Raw genomic sequence first — 20,481 nt, 5'->3', positions numbered from 1 at the left:
ACGGCTGAAAATATAACGCGGACCGATGTTATAACCAAAGTTACAGTACCTGTTTGCGATCAAGCAATCAAGTCTTAATATATTTTTTCTGTTAACCCAGCGTCTCAAACGAAATCTAACGCTATAATTATCTTTGGCAAGAAAGATTGGAAAGTCGACGCTCAATGATGGCGGCGCCCATGAGCTTCTGTCGAATCAAACTATCCATAAACAAGCAGGGCCTCTATCGACATGAGAAACAGTGGCACACAATAGATTTTTCTCATTGCAAAACGGTTAATTGTGCTGTAAATAATATTTTAAAAGTATTTAAAATAAAATGCTGCATCTGCGAACTATATATGCAAGATATTGTTATACCTAGATGGGAAACATGTGCGCACGTCTTCAGGGACAATGACGAAGTAGAGTACGTTGTACTAGTAATTATGCTTGTATGTGATAACTTAAATAATTTTGCAAAATGGGTTTGTTTATTTAAACACTCGGTATTCTTCTCCCTCAAAAGCGGTATTGCATTTTGCATTATCATAACTTAGTAGGGATATATCAGTAGCATTTGATGAATTAGTCAATGGTTAGCGTAACATATTAACTGTTTTGACTTTGCTTTACAAAAAGCATTAAGTTGTCAAAAACTTACGTTATTAGTTGTTCGATTTCTCTTAGGCTGCGATGTGTCACCGATGGTGGCGATCAAGAGCTTTCATCAAATGCTCTAGTGGAATATAAAAAAGAACAATCACACAATGACGTTTCAGAATATCTTCAAAGGAATAGTATCACTCATGATTCTGATTATGAACCAAAGCCTAAGAAGAAAAAACGAAAATCAAAGACTGCGCAGGAAAGTGAAAATAGCAAGGCAAATACTCAGGTGGAGTCGTTAAGCCTGTGCGCTGATGCCAACTCTACAAGATTTTCTAAGCCTGATCAAGAATTGTCTGGTTGTATGACCTCTCCACAACATAGATTTAAAGGTAATTAATCACATTTTGTGTATGTAAGCTACTGAATTAATTAATAAAAAAGTCAATGTACATGCACCATGGTATAGGCCTACATCTATATATATATATCTCGAATTATGTGTGTATGTGTGTCCCTCTAGCTATAGCTATTATTATAATAGCTGTAGCTGGACAACGCTGACGCAACGTCATGGCGTACTGTCATTAGAAGCCTAGCGCTTATTAGCAAGCCTACTTGAATTTTCCATTGACAAGTGCCAGGCTGATAGCAAGTGGCGGGTAACTCTCATTACTTCTCATTGTTTATAAGCTGATTTTTTTACTTTTTTTAATATTAATATTTTCCATTGGCAGTGTGTCAGGCTAATAGCAAGTGGTAGGCAACTTTCATCACTTCTCATTGTTTATAAGCTGTTTTTAATACCCGGACAATGCCGGAAGGCACAGCTAGTTAATTATATATTTTCGAGTTTTATTATATACCGTAATTCCTTGTGTATAAGCTGCGATTGTGAATCTAAAATTTTGTTTTAAATTTTGGGGTACGGTTTATACACGTAGTCAAAAATTATACCTGTAAACCTCTTACTATGTTTGGGGTACAGGTACTGTCATGCAAGAAACTTAGTGATATATATTATGAAAAAATATAAATATAACTATAAAAGAATTATATAAAATATTAAAAAAATTAAATAAGATTTTTTATAATAATTACCGTATTGTTAATACAACTTGCATTAACTATGGAAATGTGCAAATGCAAAAAATAGTTTATTCAACAAAAAGATGCTAGGAAATATCTAGTACCTATACCAACATAATGAGGTTATTAGGTGTGGTCACTGTCATATGAAATCTCTAGCACTGGATTTCATTTGTTGGGTTGCTTTTCTTTAATGCCAAAACTGCGGTAGCATTTCAGTTGGTAGTTTCCAAAGCTATGTTCACAACTTTCAATTTAAACGCGCCGTCGTATTTTGTCTTTCTCGATGACAATGTGCTTGCTGATTTGGTAATTGTTGACTGGAGAGTAATTTGCTGAAGGCGTAACACAAAGGTGAGAACACTCATTGGTCGATTACCAATTCATCAGCCAACGCGTGCATGTGACGACAGACAGAGACAGTAGACTTGGTGATTGACTCACATGGCTAGGTTAAATGAAATCTGTTAAATGAATGGGAAAGCGGCAGGTGTGGCTTACACACACTGGATACCTATAGCTCAAAAGCAACCTTCAAAGTTGCGGGTACGGCTTATACACGAGTCTTTACGGTAATCAGTTTGATCTTATATTTTTCATCGAATGCAATATCTACAAGCTTCTTTCTTCTGCTGTAAATTCACTTGCAGTTGTATATTTTGTAGATGAGTTGGATACTAAAGGTGTTGCCACTGCTGAGTCATTAGAAGTAACGAATACAGTTGAAGTTGATGATGTAAGATCCCAACAAGTTTAATATTGACATGGTTTTGCGTAATGTTATTTCGTATATTCGTATTTTTAAATGGACTCAGTAAACTTGTATAGCTATTAGCATAAAAGGTCCTTACATATTATATGACAAAGCATCTAAAAATATCTTAATAATGCTTATTGGCATTACATAAAGTATGTATGGTGATTTTTAATCAAAACATTAATGACTAAAATTAGTTGTCTATTCTTCGGTTATGTTATAAGCTGAATGACATAACTTAGGTATTGCCTTCTTTACACATTAAATTTCTACCTGCTTTTTGTCTGTACAGTATGACCTCAATTGTTGACTACAGTTTGTTGTAAAAGGTTGTTCGAAAAGTGATTTGTTCACACTCCACAAGAATTTTATCTAATGTAAATAATTGTAATTCTTGTCAAAAGCAAAAATAATTGTCAAGCACTTTTGCATCTATGTACGAGGTCTGATCCAAAAGTTCCCGGAATGGAGTTGTATACTCGTGCATATTTGCACGATGGAAAACCCCATTGCAGGGTTGGCTGGGAAACACCTCTGGAGTATTGTCACAAAATTTCAGGTTGCTATTACAATGCGTTCTCATGTGAGCTAACGATATGTCAAGGTCTGTCCGGTTCTTCCGTCGTTTTTTTAACAAATTTATCGTCGTGTCTAATAAATCGGAACAGCGTATTTGCATTAAATTTTGTGCGAAATTAGGGAAAACAAGTACTCAGACAGTTGAAATGTTAACTATTGCTTTTGAAGATGCTGGTCTAAAGAAAACACAAATTTTTGAGTGGTACTAACGTTTTTGTGATGGTAGAGACAGCACTGAAGATGGCGCGAGGTCTGGCAGACCAGCGTCGGCAAGAACCTGCTCGTAAATTGACAGTGTGAGGTCACTAGTCATGCCAGATCGACGTTTAACCATTAGAGATATCTGGAGAGTCTGGACTTAGTTTTGGAACTGTTCAAAAAGTTTTAACTGACAATTTAAACGATTTTGTAACAATTTAAATGAGTTGAAGCAAAGTTCGTGCCAAGCTTGCTAAGTGATGATCAAAACGAGCTCAGGATGCACGCTTGCAACGATTTTAAGGAAGCTTTCAGGAATGATCAAAACTTTATTTTAAAGGTCGTAATATCCTTGTTTTTCCTAATTTCACACAAAATTTAATGCAAATGCGCTGTTCTGGTTTATTAGACATGACAATAAATTTTTTTTAAAGCGACGGGAGCACCTGACAGACCTTGACATATCATCGGCTCACGTGAGAACGCGTTGTCATAGCAGCTTGAAATTTAGTGACAACACTCCAGAAGTGTTTCCCAGCCAACGCTGCAATGGATTTTTCCATCGTGCAAATATGCACAAGTATACAACTCCATTCCGGGAACTTTTGGATCAGACCTCGTATATATATTTCTCAAAGTCTGTCATCTGTTTACCTACGGTATGTCTAGCTATCGATATTTTGGAATAACGATTCCGTATCGCAGAAGATTTAAATTTGGATCCTCCGATTCACCAGTCAGAAGCCGTACCAACTCAGCCACACAAACTTGATCACTTAACTAGCAATATATGTCGCTATATGGGAGCAAATACGCGACGGCTTTGCGGGTGATTGCCTAGCATCACCGACAGGGTAGCTCATATTAGTACGCTTACTCAAATTATGCATTGGCATTATGCCAGGCTAATAGCAAGTGGCAGGCAACTCTCATTACTTCTCACTGTTTATAAGCTGATTTTTAATACCTGGGTAGCACAGCCAGTTATTTTATAAATGAAGCTATATATTAAAAGAGAATGTAATATATTAAGTACCCGGAATTTCTCCTAAATATTTTATGAATAGAGTGAGCTAGGCTGAGGAATTTATTTCTGTATCTGTAGCAGTTTGTACCTCAGCCCCATTTCCTCAGATTTTTATGTAAAATAAAAAAAATGTAGAAATAGCTTGTGTTTTTTAGTCTAATAAGATATTAAAATATAATAAATACACCAATATAATAGTTAAAACATGAAAAAGACAGTCAGAATTTAATGAACCACAACAAACACATATTCATACTAAATATAATGAGAGAGCATCAGTTGGCAACCCAGCCACTTTGTCGTGTTTTCACTACTTATCTGTTTTGTTTGGGTTCCAAATTTTTTCCGGCATCCCAAGGAAAAAGAATCTCTAACTTTTTGTTTAAACTTTGGTATGTTATTGATCTGAGGCTTTTGACACCTGAAGTTGGGCGGATGGACTGTATTTCATGAATCTAAGACTATCAAGTTTCATACAAATCGTTTTTTGTTTCTTTTCTTCATTTATCTTATTTCTAATTCTTTTTGCAGCTGTGAAAATAATAAAATGCTACTGTAGGTTACTAATCTAGATTAGCAGTCTTTTTATGTTCATCATTTATATCGTTGGGTACTGAGATGATTTAACTAGAAGACAAAGAAAGTATTTTGTAACCCTGACCATAAATATTGCGTTGGAAAATTTGAAACAGCCATTCAATTAACCTTACTTTTGTTGACTAGCTGTGCTATCCGGTGTTGCCCAGGTATTAACAATTAGCTTATAACTAATGAGAGTTGCCTACCACTTGCTATTAGCCTGACACATTGCCAATGGATAATTTGAGTAAGCTTACTAATAAGAACTACCGCTTCTCATGACGTTACACCATCACATTACATTGTGCCAGAGAGCGGTAGCATATTTGCTCCCATATACTGACATATATCGCCTAAAGAATACATCAAGCTCATGTGGCTGAATTGGTAAGGCGTCGAACTGGTGAACTGGTGGGTCTTAGATCATTCTTTATGCCAAGATTTTAATAACTATAGCTGGAACTACACGGATAAATACGACCGACTGAGAAATATATATATAGATACTAGTCATAGATATATATACCATAGGTAGTCAGATAGTGGTAGATAGTCATAGGTATATATATCTATGATACTAGTATAATTAAACTGACAGTGGGACTGTATCTGGTCGCTGCCCTGTATCAGCTTTGATGGTAAAATCAATAATTTGATTTAGCCAAGTTAATGTAAAATAATCCAATAATTTACAATGAGATGGTCATAGACTTGCTGAACAGTTATAAAATGGGCCTGGATTGTAATTAGATATAGCCACATTTATTATAACATGTATGTTAATATATAATATAATATTCATCATAACATTATTTATGTTTCATGATTACTTTCCTTCGTTTTGATATACGATTGCATACCTGGTAATATTGCTACAAGTTACTGAATGTTCTTCTAGGAAACAGATGAAAGTGATGAGCGAGAAAAGAGAAAGAAGGCGAGACAAGAAGCGCGATCAGCTGAGCTCACTCCTATAGAACAGGCGCTTATAGCCGAGTTGGAGAGTCTGCCTAAAGCCAAGCGTCACAGGAAGCGTAAGAGGAAAAGAGCTAAGCAAGCTACTGAGAGCTCCGCGACTAAAGCCCCTGAGGTGCGACCAACCATTGGATTCTTAATTTTTATTCACCCAAACATGTTTCTAACTGCTGTTGTTTTTCAAGAGGAACATCACGAAGATGGGATGATTTAGGAATCGTAACATCGTAAGGCTGATAAGTGACACATGCATACTTTATCTCAGCTACAAGCCATGCCTTGGGTTATAAGCTGTTAAAGACAATAGATAAATATCAAACATCGAGAGGTGCTGTTGATCAGTGGATAAACAACTCTTAGCTAGTGTCGGACTCTCGTGTTGTCTTGATGGAGAGGAGGCAAATTTACAGTGTCAGCATTAACATTATTAGTTATAAAATGAGAATAACAATGTAAAACTAATGTAACATTACCGTGAGGGAAATAAAATGTAAAATACCATTCCTCAAAACATAGTCACCTAATACAAAATTCGTCTGTAATGTGTAAAGTAGAAGGGACTGAAATATTACAGTAAAGTCTTTTATTCAATATGAATCAGGATGATTCGTATTCAACTCTAACCTCTCTGATGAATAGGAGTTCATCAGAGAGGTTAGAGTTGAATAAACAGGTGTTTAAATTAACGGTTATATTTTAGTGTCATGCTAAAGCTCTCTGCATATTACCCTGTGTATATGTAGACTGAAAGATCAGCCGTTATTGGACCCGTTTGTCTCAACTCAAGTTACCAAGGCAAAAAGAAAGTTTTTGACTCAGACGAGGAAAAAGAGGCGCTACACTCAGCAGCTACCGATATCGAAGGAAGGGCAGAGTTTGCTCACAAGGTATAGTCTCGATGCATGGATACCAACTCTTTTTCTGTTTAGGTTCGTTTGTAGATAAACACTGTTTGTTCATATGAATAACCCATTGCTCAAATACTCTGTTTGCCTGTGATGATCTATTCCTTGCTTAAAGGCCCTGTTGGTCCAGGTGAAGCAATTTGTTAATGCTATGTTGATAAACAGAGTCTTTTATGTAGGATCAGAAAATTTCAGATCATTTGAAACCTCAGCTTTTTTGTAACTGGCAGAAATTTACAATCACATTTGGTCACGGCTCCAAAAACAACTACAGTCTTGATCGAATGATGTGTAAAAAAAATTGTGCATTATTAAGTACAATATATATTTTACTCAGTTGCGTAAAAACTGATCCTTTAAAATACCTGAAACAACATGGTGTTAACAGATTGTTTTACTTTACCAACATGTTGTTTCCCCTGAACGTGGTCCAAAAGGACTTTTTAGTTCATTCTATCTTGCAGTCGTGGGAACAAATATATGTATGTAAAGGAGAAGATGCGAAATCAGTTGATAAGGAAAACCAGCTGTCACATGCTGACAAGGTTCAGCTGTCACATGCTGACAAGGTACTTGTTTAGATTTTTTATGTCTAGACATGATCATAAAACGTAATGTTACCATCATCATTACGCAACAACTGATATAACCTAATTTTTCACTGGTTTTGGATTGTACAGCAGGAGGAGTCATACATCGAGGAGGAGTCAAAGTCGTGTGTCAAGGTCACGCCTCGTACTATAAGCCCAGCCCCTGTAGCTCCGACACCTTTCTCCTTATCCCAAACAGCCATTTCCTCTGCCGATATTCCTACTATTGCTGACCCATCGACCTCAGAGTTGAACTCCTCAGCTGTCCCTGAGTCACACCGTATGCAAAACTCTTCAGCAAAGAAACAACAGTTTACTAATTTTGTCAATAAAAAGAACAGTCGCCACAAGCCTGTCGTGTATAAAAGAGAAAAACTAAAGCTTCGCGCTACCTTTTCACCAGCGGTGCTTGAACAGCTGCAGAAGGTGACAGCCAACGGGTGTGATAGAGAACCAGATAACTCCAGCTGTCCCAAACCACTGCCGGTTGCCCAGCCTAGTAAGGGTTTCAAGCGGCACCAGGGCAAGGTGAGTTGTAGATTGTTCCTTATACACAGGCACCACTGTAACAACAGAGTACTATAATGTAACAACAGAGTACTATAATGTAACAACAGAGTACTGTAATGTAACAACAGAGTACTATAATGTAACAACAGAGTACTATAATGTAACAACATAGTACTATAATGTAACAACAGAGTACTATAATGTAACAACATAGTACTATAATGTAACAACAGAGTACTATAATGTAACAACAGAGTACTATAATGTAACAACATAGTACTATAATGTAACAACAGAGTACTATAATGTAACAACAGAGTACTATAATGTAACAACATAGTACTATAATGTAACAATACGGTACTATAATGTAACAATAGAGTAATAAAATGTAACAACAGAGTACTATAATGTAACAACAGAGTACTATAATGTAACAACAGAGTACTATAATGTAACAACAGAGTACTATAATGTAACAACAGAGTACTATAATGTAACAACAGAGTAATAAAATGTAACAACAGAGTACTATAATGTAACAACAGAGTACTATAATGTAACAACAGAGTACTATAATGTAACAACATAGTACTATAATGTAACAATAGAGTACTATAATGTAACAATAGAGTAATAAAATGTAACAATAGAGTACTATAATGTAACAACAGAGTACTATAATGTAACAACAGAGTACTATAATGTAACAACAGAGTACTATAATGTAACAACAGAGTAATAAAATGTAACAACAGAGTACTATAATGTAACAACAGAGTACTATAATGTAACAACAGAGTACTATAATGTAACAACATAGTACTATAATGTAACAATAGAGTACTATAATGTAACAATAGAGTAATAAAATGTAACAACAGAGTACTATAATGTAACAACAGAGTACTATAATGTAACAACATAGTACTATAATGTAACAATAGAGTACTATAATGTAACAACAGAGTAATAAAATGTAACAACAGAGTACTATAATGTAACAACAGAGTACTATAATGTAACAACAGAGTACTATAATGTAACAACATAGTACTATAATGTAACAATAGAGTACTATAATGTAACAATAGAGTAATAAAATGTAACAACAGAGTAATAAAATGTAACAACAGAGTACTATAATGTAACAACAGAGTAATAAAATGTAACAACAGAATACTATAATGTAACAACAGAGTACTATAATGTAACAACAGAGTACTATAATGTAACAACAGAGTACTATAATGTAACAACAGAGTACTATAATGTAACAACATAGTACTATAATGTAACAATACAGTACTATAATGTAACAATAGAGTAATAAAATGTAACAACAGAGTACTATAATGTAACAACAGAGTATTATAATGTAACAACAGAGTACTATAATGTAACAACATAGTACTATAATGTAACAACAGAGTATTATAATGTAACAACAGAGTACTATAATGTAACAACAGAGTACTGTAATGTAACAACAGAGTACTATAATGTAACAACATAGTACTATAATGTAACAACATAGTACTATAATGTAACAATAGAGTACTATAATGTAACAACAGAGTAATAAAATGTAACAACAGAGTACTATAATGTAACAACAGAGTATTATAATGTAACAACAGAGTACTATAATGTAACAACAGAGTACTATAATGTAACAACATATTACTATAATGTAACAACATAGTACTATAATGTAACAATAGAGTAATAAAATGTAACAATAGAGTAATAAAATGTAACAATAGAGTAATAAAATGTAACAACAGAGTACTATAATGTAACAACAGAGTAATAAAATGTAACAACAGAGTACTATAATGTAACAACATAGTACTATAATGTAACAACAGAGTACTATAATGTAACAACATATTACTATAATGTAACAACATAGTACTATAATGTAACAACAGAGTACTATAATGTAACAACATATTACTATAATGTAACAACAGAGTACTATAATGTAACAACAGAGTAATAAAATGTAACAACAGAGTACTATAATGTAACAACAGAGTATTATAATGTAACAACGGAGTACTATAATGTAACAACATATTACTATAATGTAACAACAGAGTACTATAATGTAACAACAGAGTAATAAAATGTAACAACAGATTACTATAATGTAACAACATAGTACTATAATGTAACAACAGAGTAATAAAATGTAACAACAGAGTACTATAATGTAACAACAGAGTATTATAATGTAACAACGGAGTACTATAATGTAACAACAGAGTACTATAATGTAACAACAGAGTAATAAAATGTAACAACAGATTACTATAATGTAACAACAGAGTACTATAATGTAACAACAGAGTACTATAATGTAACAACAGAGTACTATAATGTAACAACATAGTACTATAATGTAACAATACAGTACTATAATGTAACAATAGAGTAATAAAATGTAACAACAGAGTACTATAATGTAACAACAGAGTATTATAATGTAACAACAGAGTACTATAATGTAACAACAGAGTACTATAATGTAACAACATATTACTATAATGTAACAACAGAGTACTATAATGTAACAACATATTACTAAAATGTAACAATAGAGTACTATAATGTAACAACAGAGTACTATAATGTAACAACAGAGTACTATAATGTAACAACATAGTACTATAATGTAACAATACGGTACTATAATGTAACAATAGAGTAATAAAATGTAACAACAGAGTACTATAATGTAACAACAGAGTATTATAATGTAACAACAGAGTACTATAATGTAACAACAGAGTACTATAATGTAACAACAGAGTACTATAATGTAACAACAGAGTATTATAATGTAACAACAGAGTACTATAATGTAACAACAGAGTACTATAATGTAACAACATATTACTATAATGTAACATCAGAGTACTATAATGTAACAACATATTACTAAAATGTAACAATAGAGTACTATAATGTAACAACAGAGTACTATAATGTAACAACAGAGTACTATAATGTAACAACATAGTACTATAATGTAACAATACGGTACTATAATGTAACAATAGAGTAATAAAATGTAACAACAGAGTACTATAATGTAACAACAGAGTATTATAATGTAACAACAGAGTACTATAATGTAACAACAGAGTACTATAATGTAACAACAGAGTACTATAATGTAACAACAGAGTACTATAATGTAACAACAGAGTACTATAATGTAACAACATAGTACTATAATGTAACAATACGGTACTATAATGTAACAATAGAGTAATAAAATGTAACAATAGAGTAATAAAATGTAACAACATAGTAATAAAATGTAACAACAGAGTACTATAATGTAACAACAGAGTACTATAATGTAACAACGGAGTACTATAATGTAATAACGGAGTGCGATAATGTAACAACAGAGTACTATAATGTAACAACAGAGTGCTATAAGGTAACAACAGAGTACTATAATGTAACAACAGAGTACTATAATGTAACAACAGAGTACTATAATGTAATAACGGAGTGCGATAATGTAACAACAGAGTACTATAATGTAACAACGGAGAACTATAACGAATCCTTTATTGTAAGGGTGTATTATCTATAGGAGTGTCTGTCAGCTTGGAAATCTTTTTGTGTTCTCCGTAATTCTTTACATTGAAGTACTGCTTTCATGTTCCCATTTTGTGACACCCTCCATCGCCATGTTCGATTTGAGTGCTTATACATCCTACCCATTTAGATCTAGTAATCTTTAACACTGGTAGTACTAACTTGGCTGATGTAATGTTGCATAGTAGATATTTTGGGAGGCTGTGGAAGTCTCCTCCATAAAACTCCACATTAGTGTTTCTCTGGGGAACGGCATTTCTCATAAAGTTCATGCAACGAGTGAGAAACAGATTCTGTTGATGGACATTATATATTATCTCTTCCGAAAAGTATTCACTTGTAGTTCTTTTCTTGATGTGTTCTGATATTATAGTCCAGTGCATGTGATGCTGAATTGTAAAATATCAGAAAACGGCCAGCAGAAGTTTTTTTGAAAATTTTAAAATGGTTTATGTAACATAAATTAACTAAAATGAAGTTCTTGGAATTTGAAAACTTGCCATTTCTAATAAAAATGTTGCAAAATACAGTTGCACTATTTCACAACGCGCGGTCATGATTTTATAATTACTACGCCATATTAAGCAATGCGCTTTACTATGAGTAATCCGGTTTGTTATTATTAAAAAGTAGTGCGTAAGCCGCATGCATGTTTGCAAGTTGAAATGGAGAAAAAGGATGCTACCTCATGTGCTTTTCACTGTCTGAAATCAGAAAATGACAACTGTAACGTGATTGTTTTATCATCAAAGCGGCTCGGCACTGCCGAGTCATATGCTCAGAAATATATTAACTATTATCTTGAGCCACAAAGGAGTTTAACCAGACTCTATTTGCAACGATCTTCCAAGGGACTAGAAGTATCATCATCTTCTACCACTACCAACACCTCTCAAGATATCACTATCAGCTGCCATGAGAAATGCTACAGCCATTTCACTCACAAGAACACATTACAATCAGCTCAAAAGAGAACTGAAGTGAGTTGAGTAATGCTATCTCAAACAACGATCTCCTTTGTTTATAGCCTTCGGAAGACGCCACGAGAGTAAATAAAGTTGTGCCACTCTGGAGAAAACATTCAGAAAGCAGAAACAAAAGCACAAACAAGCTACAAACAGAATTCCCAATTTTACTTAAATATATTTTTATTTCTGATTATTCGTTCATTCACTGTTACAAAAACGATCGTTTTTGAAACGATCGTTTTTGTTTCTCAAAACGGCTTTTTTTGTTGCTAGTAGAAACCAATCTATTGTAGTTTACTATTAGTAAAAAAGTTGAATAAAAAAGACAATACGCTAACCAGAAATCAGTTTATAAAAAACGTTCGCGTGGTGACATAATAGTCGCTCTGCCAACCAGCGTCAGTATCGCAAAGGGTTAAGGCTATGTATATATGAGATGCAACTGTTTTACGCAGAGTACACAAAAGTCTAGTGTGTATGTGTAAAATCGTCTGACTCAGGGTTGTCAAGTTACATGGTTGAGAACCCGCCACCCCAGCTTAGCCTTTCATTCCATCATAATATAAACATATTCTTTGCAAAAATGAAAGTAAGCTTGCACATTTTGCGTAAAATCACCACAGCCAGAGACAGACCCAGCTGTCAATATTAATGAATCTCAATTGGAAAATAAGGGTATAGGGGAGACACCTAGGCCTGCTAAGAGAAAACGAGTGGCAAACCAGCGACCAATCTTACCTCCAATATGTATTCTGTGTCAGAAGGAACGCAAGTGCAAGACTGGATGTGTAACCACTACTATTGATAAACTCCGAAAAACCTAGTCCAACACTGCAGGTAAGTCAATGAAGAATGTTTAAATAATCTGTGACGGCTGGTTTGATCTACACTAGTTGGTTTTATGGCATAGTATTATTATGGCGATATCATCCGATTTTGACCTACTAAAGGTAACCTGTAATTTATGGTATATGTTTGAGTTGTGCTATTGGTTTTGCTATTTTTCAAAGATAAACTCTAGGACTGTGCAGAGATCCTTGAAGATGAACGTATTTTGCGGGAGTTTAGCTGGAGTGATGCTGTCGCTCGAGAGCTGAAATACCATAAATCCTGCTATGATAAATATGTATATGACGCCGAGAGGTAAATTTCCTATTCTATTTCTTTTTAAGAATATTATTGTTGTTAGTGCTTTATAGTCTCTGTGTGAACAGGTATTTTATCTTTGATATTTGTTTGTCATGTGAAACACTCAGCACTGCAAAGCATGATTTTATTTAACAGATTACGCAGGAAAGATGTGGTATGTATAGAGTGTGTAGAATAATAGGTATAAAAGGTGTATGGTATATGTTGTAATTTGTGTGCCCTTCCACTATAGAGATTGACAATCTGTTTCAGTTGTAGTTTGAGGCAAAACAACAACCCCAAACATAGTGGTGCTGAACTAGATTATTAATAAATCTCAACTTGAGACTCTTTAATATGGTTAAGGATCATAATTATTTGGCAGGGGGAAATAACTCACCTCAAACATAAACCTATCAGTGCAATGTAATCTTAGTAGAAAAAAACAGTTGATTTGTGTTATATAATTCTTCTTCAACATGGCTACATTATTATCCTGCTAACATCTACACACCCTAGGACTGCTAATAAAGAGCTTTCACATGCTTGTCTAACAATTTGATATAATGCCATTGCTGTTTATGGTATGAATTAACATTGCACATATATAGACTTTATTTCTTTCAAGCCCAACATTCCTCCACCTCAAGATAATGGCTGGCACATGACTAAAGAAGACACACAAGAAATAACTTGGTATCAGAAATCTGTCATACCACCACAAGTTCTGAAGACCGTACATTGCAAGTGCGACAAAAATGGCTGCCGTCAAAGATGCTCATGTAAGATGGCCAACTTACCACGCACGCTGCGACCTTTGTGGCTGCACTAATACAGAATGCACTAACAGGGGTGTGGAAGAGGATGAGGAGGATGGTGATGAGGAAGATGAGAGCTAAATCCTATTATTAAGTTATCAATATGTGTGTATTGTTATTTATCAAATCTCAATAAAAACCACAATTATTTGTTGAAGTTGTCTCCCTTGTGTCTGTAGAAAATACATTTAATAGCATAATGCATCTATTCACTTGTGTAATAGTTCAGTGAATAGGTATGAAATACATTGATATAATCACCTTGTATATAAAACAAAGTTAAATAGTTGTTTAAAAGCTTTTAGGTCACCGGAGACTGCCACGCACACAGTACATGTGTAAATGGCAAATGTCGCTGCCAATAAATTTGACGCTGATTGAGTATTGGCAAGGTTGGCCATTCCGACAAAATGAATTTCTAAAGACATACATTACAGCTATCTTTTGGAACAGTCAAATCCTGCTCTGCTTTTGGTTTCCTAAACTAAAAAAAATTTAACAATTCAGCATCACATGCACTGGACTATTAGGGACTCCTCGTAGTATTCCCTTTTTCTCAAGAGAATTTTTGCCACCCGCTTCAAACCACCCGCTTCAAAACAGTGGGATTTAGGCAGCAAATGCACCACACTATGGCTTGCCGATGTTATTAGAAAAATAAATTTTATGTCATAAACAACATCGACACAATCAGGCACTACCAGGCACAATCAGGCACTAGGTATGAACTGTTTTAATTCTATTACCATACCTAGCCGAGCAAATTGTTATCCATTGAGTAAACATTTGCTAGCCTTTTTCCCACTTCATGCTGTCATGAGAAATGATTTGCCCATAGAGACAATAATTATTATTATTACTAATACGCTGGCAGTCGGGTGCGCTGTGAGAGACTGCCAGCATATTAGAAACTGCCATGCGTAATCATTATGTGCACAATTATTCCATGATACTGTGAGGTGGTCCGGTGGTGCAGTTGGTAGTGTGCATTTGAATACCAGAGTTCAATTCCCATCTGGGGCAATCGTGTTTTCTAATGCTCTTAGCATGGCTTCAGACGAACAGACTCGGCTCTTATTATAGTAAAGATTTTCAGACGCAATAAATGCCTGCAAATTAGATACTCGAGTAGTGCTAGTTTAACTTCCTTGTTAAGGGAGACAATTCCCGAATTGCTTACTTATTCTAGGTCAGCAACAGCACACCAAAGGCATCATCTGCTAAAGATGAGCAGCTCAAAGATGAGCAGCTCAAAGATGAGCAGCTCCTAGATGAGCTGACGAATGTCTCTGCCATTCGGCTCTGTAACTCTTCCCAAGATGCATCACAAACCTTGACTGCGAGTAGCAGTGAAAGTGTTGAGATTAAGGACTATAGTGGATATCCTGCCTTAGATGGTCCGCCCCGTGCAGGAGACAGACTGGCATTTAAGGTTACCTTGTATTTGTCTCTAAGAATTACCAAGTTTTCATACAGCAATAGTGTAGTGACACCTGGGCGTGCCAGTGCCGAAGCCATACACTGGGCAGATCACGGTTTCATAGGAGACTATATTAGAGCAATGGTTGTGCGACGCCTGATGTCAAGGTTGTATGTTTAACCCATGTGCAGGCATGAGTCGACGCCGTTGATCGTTATGGTCGTTTTCCACGGTACAAAGATGGCGCATCACGCAGATGTTTTGCATTCAAACAGCGACACTGAATCACGACGGAATGAGAGTGACACGGCTGTTTCCATGATGGTATTGCAGCACCATATGGGGTGTGCTGCTACGCTATCGCTGTATGGAACCTTAGTAAATATTAACGAAATAACACACTCTTCCTGTGGGAGACTGCAGGCTCGTCCTGTCTAACCTTTTAAAATAATCTGGAGATTCTCTCCAGTTTTTGTTTTGATGAGTTTTAATAAATAATTCACTAAAATGCATCCATGTTTATAAAGGCAGCATCAAGTCTTTCAGTGTATGTGTAACCAGGTAGACTAAACATTGACCAAGCCATCTGATGTTTCTGCTTGCGGCTTCGGAGTTATTTCTACCACGCATTCCTGCGTTACAATTTTTGACATTTGATATAGTTCATACATTACATGACTTATGTATGACTCATTAATTTATCTTGAAATTAGTTAAATCTTTGTATATTTTGTTTTTTAAATAATTAACCATGCAAATTAAAACAAACAAAAAATCGTGTATAATATAATGAGTAACAGTTGATTTCCTTTCATTAGACTCTTTGTTGTCGGTATGTAATAGACATAACCGCTATAGCTGTAGTTATGGTTCCATTGCAGAGGTTGGAGGTATCAGCTGACTACACCCCAGTAGTCTCCGAGTATAAGGAGGCAACTGTACTCAGTTATGAACCAAAGTCTAAGCTAGTCCATGTTAGAGTCACTAATGCTGGTGAGGCTTCATACTAGGAAGGTTGGCTGTCAAATAAATATGGGTATCATTTGCTCAAACAGCCTTTTAAGTCCTGTCAAACCATAGTCACATTGACCACTAAAAGAATTGTTTTGTGTCAACATTTTTGGGCCTTTACAACTGTTGAACAGGAGCATTTTTTAACTGCGAGTGTATGCTTTTAGTTTCCTGTAGCACAACTAGATATAACATTTTATAATATTATATCTAGTTGTGCATCTAGATATACATTTTTATAATAACTAAACAGCGATAAAAACAGTGATAAAATGTTTTTATCACTGTTTAGGTTTTATAAAGTTGTATTCAACAGCCCTAAATAATTATCAGATATCAGAAGATAAACAAATTTTAGTATCTAATGTAGCCTTAGGATAACGGGTGTATGCAAAAAGGGGTTTGCAGGGAATTGATCGTTCAATATAACATGTATTTGTATTTTCGGCTATCGTGGCTTTAAGCTTTTTAAATACAAACAATTTTATTATGGTATCTGGGCTGGCAATATGGAGGATAAAATACCTTGTTAGCTTTTGCTGCCACATGTTGACAAAAATACTGTGCATGTATGCAATGCAATGTACTTATACTCAATACAATGTACTTATACTCAATACAACGTATTTATACTCAATACAATGTACTTATACTCGATACACTGTACATACTTATACTCAATACAATGTACTTATACTCAATACATTGTACTTACACTCAATACAATGTACTTATGCTCAATACAATGTATTTATACTCAATATATTGTACTTATACTCAATATATTGTACTTACACTCAATACATTGTACTTACACTCAATACATTGTACTTATACTCAATACATTGTACTTATACTCAATACAATATATGTACACTCAATACATTGTACTTATACTCAATACAATGTACTTGTACTCAATACAATGTACTTATACTCAATACAATGTACATACCGTAAAACCTCAATTGAATGTCACCTCTATTGGACCGCCGCAATGAGAGAAGGGTTGAAAAATAGAGTGCCACCCTCTATTTGAAGGCCACCTCCATTTGACCACCACTTTAACAATCTTTGATCTTTATGAGCCCATAATAGCAAGTGATCAGTAGAAAAGTGTCCACAAAATCATATTAATAGTGGATAGTTTACATCAATAACAATCAGTTCTCTCGTTGTCCAACTCCAAAGTTTTTCACTTTTTTTCGTTAAAACTTTTAAAGCAACATTATAGAAACAATTAATAACTGTCTCAGGCAAATAGTAGTTCCTTGTTTAACGCGGTCTTGGTACTTCGAAGGACATGTATATAAAAAACGGTTTACATTACGATGGCAGATTAACGACTAGTTTTAGGCCGAAGGTTACGTTTAACGAGCAAAACTTCTACGCATTGCATTTGTGCTAAATGCAAAACCAAAAAGTTTTGCTATGCCAATAACTTGTTTGAACGCTATTTTCGACTAGTTCAACACTGCAGAAGAAGAGCTGAGGTTAGAAGACATTGTGAAAGGTATTGGACAACCAGAAGATGTTCATTCCATCGAAAACGACAAATAGACCACAGTTATCCGAGCAAATGTTGCCAATATTTTTGTTGTAAAAACGTTAATTTTTGTTTCTGCATGTAATATAAGTGTGGTTCATTTATGTCACTTGTTCATGAATATATATTTGTTTCATTTGATAGATTATCATTATATAACTTATAAATTTGCAGATTTATAACAAACATTTGATAGCATAATTGCAGTAATCTGACCTTACAATTGATCAACGCTCGTAACTCCTCTTTTATTGCACATAAAAAGCTAGTTTTGCTTGCAAACTGTAGCAAACATATTAATGAGTGCAATGGGCTTTCATGCAACATTGTTAAATATAGATATGAAATAAAAATATGTTTTCAAATTTGAGATAAAATAAAAATTGAAAGCTTGAACAAACTGCAAAGCAGGACGCAGGTTAATTGCAAGCAATAGATATCAGCTGGTAGAGATATTTCCCAGTTTCTCAATGCATATTTATTAAGAGATCTTTGACAAGTTGGAGGTAAGTTAGCAGATTTATTGCATCCCAAAGGTTTAATATCTCTCCACCGGAGAAAGAGGGTAGAATATAGTCGACATTTGCTTCGCCTGTACAAGGTTTAAATTTATCTTTCCAAAATTCTGATGAGCCATTTGAAAATTACAACATTGGGCTCTATTTGAACGCCACTTCCAATTGACCGCCACTATAAAAAAAGGATCAAAAAAATTGAGCGCCACGGTGTTCAATTAGAGGTTTTACGGTATATACTAAATACAATGTATTTATACTAAATACAATGTGCTTATACTGAATACAATGTACTTATGCTAAATACATTGTATTTATAAATTAAAAATACTTGATTTTTAAACAACGGTGCACTAACTTTGTTCACAGAATATTCAATTTAGCAAAAATGTAGCTCATTAATCTAGGAAATCATCTATTATGACTTAATCTATATTATCTCTCCATGGTTATTAAATCATGCTGCCGCATTGTCATTTTGGCAGTCCTCCATGGTAAAGAAAAATATGGCATTAGGAATTTGTTATAATTTCCCTTGCAGTAAAACGGGCAAAAAGAAATGGAGTCTTTGACATCCACATAGAGGAGGATGATGAGACCTTTACTAATGTAGAGGGTAACCAAGATGAGGTTAGGAATTTGCCTTTTTCTTCCCTCGACTACACTCCTTTTTTTCTACTCTCATTCCTTTTTCTCGTGTTCCCTTTCCTCTCTTTTGCTCTTTCTTTTTCTCTCGCCTAGTTTTTGATTACCTAACTGAATACTTATTCTTTCTTAACCCACTCCTCTCTAAAATTGCTCGTATTGTTACCATTAGCGTCGGTAAATTAATAAAAATTCATTTTCACAGTAATTTAGTCAACAGGTTATGTTTTATTTACAGATTGTGGATACATTGACAACATTTTTAGAGGTAAAGCTTCTCCCAAGCTGAGTACTCAAAGGGCTAGAGGATGTGCACTGCTGACAGTGTTGACTGAACGTTAGAGGTGGAAGACCAGACTTTCATAGTTCTTTCTATAAAGACTTTCTGTATTTACAGTCCGTTTAGAGCCTCTTTGTGTATGTTGCATAGTTCTGCACTACGCCAACCAAGTACCCTTAGGAGGATTGTCATAGTTGAAGTCCCATGGCATTCCGCTGCTTAAATGAATTCCTGCAATTATATGTGAGATGAAATAAACTAATAATTATACGTATTAGAACGATGGATATTTTGCAGGTTCTTGTCTGCTCAGAAGCAGCTCATTTGTTTCCCTACCTGCGCTGCACACTTTGAGCCATTTGTGTGTAAGAATTACATTGTATTTTCAGTTATACTTAGCATACCAAACAGTTGTTTTTTCTTACTGGTTATAATTTTACGAGAAACTTTCAAGTCCTAGTATTGTGCGTTGCTGATAATCTGATAGACAGTGTCAATGACAACATCATTTTACAGCGTTGCTTTAATAAAAATACAAACCAGCAGCCAGGCTTGGATGTAAGCTGATTGTATTAGACCAGTGTGTGGTTCTTGGTACTGAGTCCTTCCCCGGTATCCAAGGGTAACCCGGTGCAATGCAGGTTGGTCTGCAGTATCGTGGTATTCCCTGTAATTTAATTTTAAAAAAAACAATATTCCGCTTGATCTATTAGGCTAAATTGAAAATGAAGT

General features: G+C 34.7%; 1 protein-coding gene across 2 annotated transcripts; it reads left to right on the top strand.

Moving 5' to 3' along the window:
- The first annotated feature begins 164 nt into the window (after positions 1-164).
- Positions 165-20,294, top strand: LOC137407032 (coilin-like). Of its 2 annotated transcripts, none has more exons than XM_068093646.1 (11): positions 165-409; positions 670-980; positions 2,343-2,413; positions 5,716-5,907; positions 6,536-6,679; positions 7,162-7,266; positions 7,381-7,815; positions 15,522-15,764; positions 16,634-16,745; positions 19,366-19,454; positions 19,708-20,294. In XM_068093646.1, exons 1-11 carry the CDS (start codon positions 165-167, stop codon positions 19,756-19,758), a joined length of 1,998 nt encoding a protein of 665 aa, XP_067949747.1. In that variant the 3' UTR covers positions 19,759-20,294. The 2 variants fall into 2 exon arrangements, with proteins under 2 accessions (XP_067949747.1, XP_067949740.1); XM_068093639.1 differs by having other exon boundaries at positions 7,378-7,815.
- The last annotated feature ends 187 nt before the right edge of the window (positions 20,295-20,481 follow it).

The sequence above is a fragment of the Watersipora subatra genome, chromosome 1, assembly GCF_963576615.1.
Source record: "Watersipora subatra chromosome 1, tzWatSuba1.1, whole genome shotgun sequence".
NCBI classification, from domain to species: Eukaryota; Metazoa; Bryozoa; class Gymnolaemata; order Cheilostomatida; family Watersiporidae; genus Watersipora; species Watersipora subatra.
The sequence above is the reverse complement of the archived record's forward strand: the minus strand, read 5'-3'. Positions and strand labels throughout refer to the sequence as shown.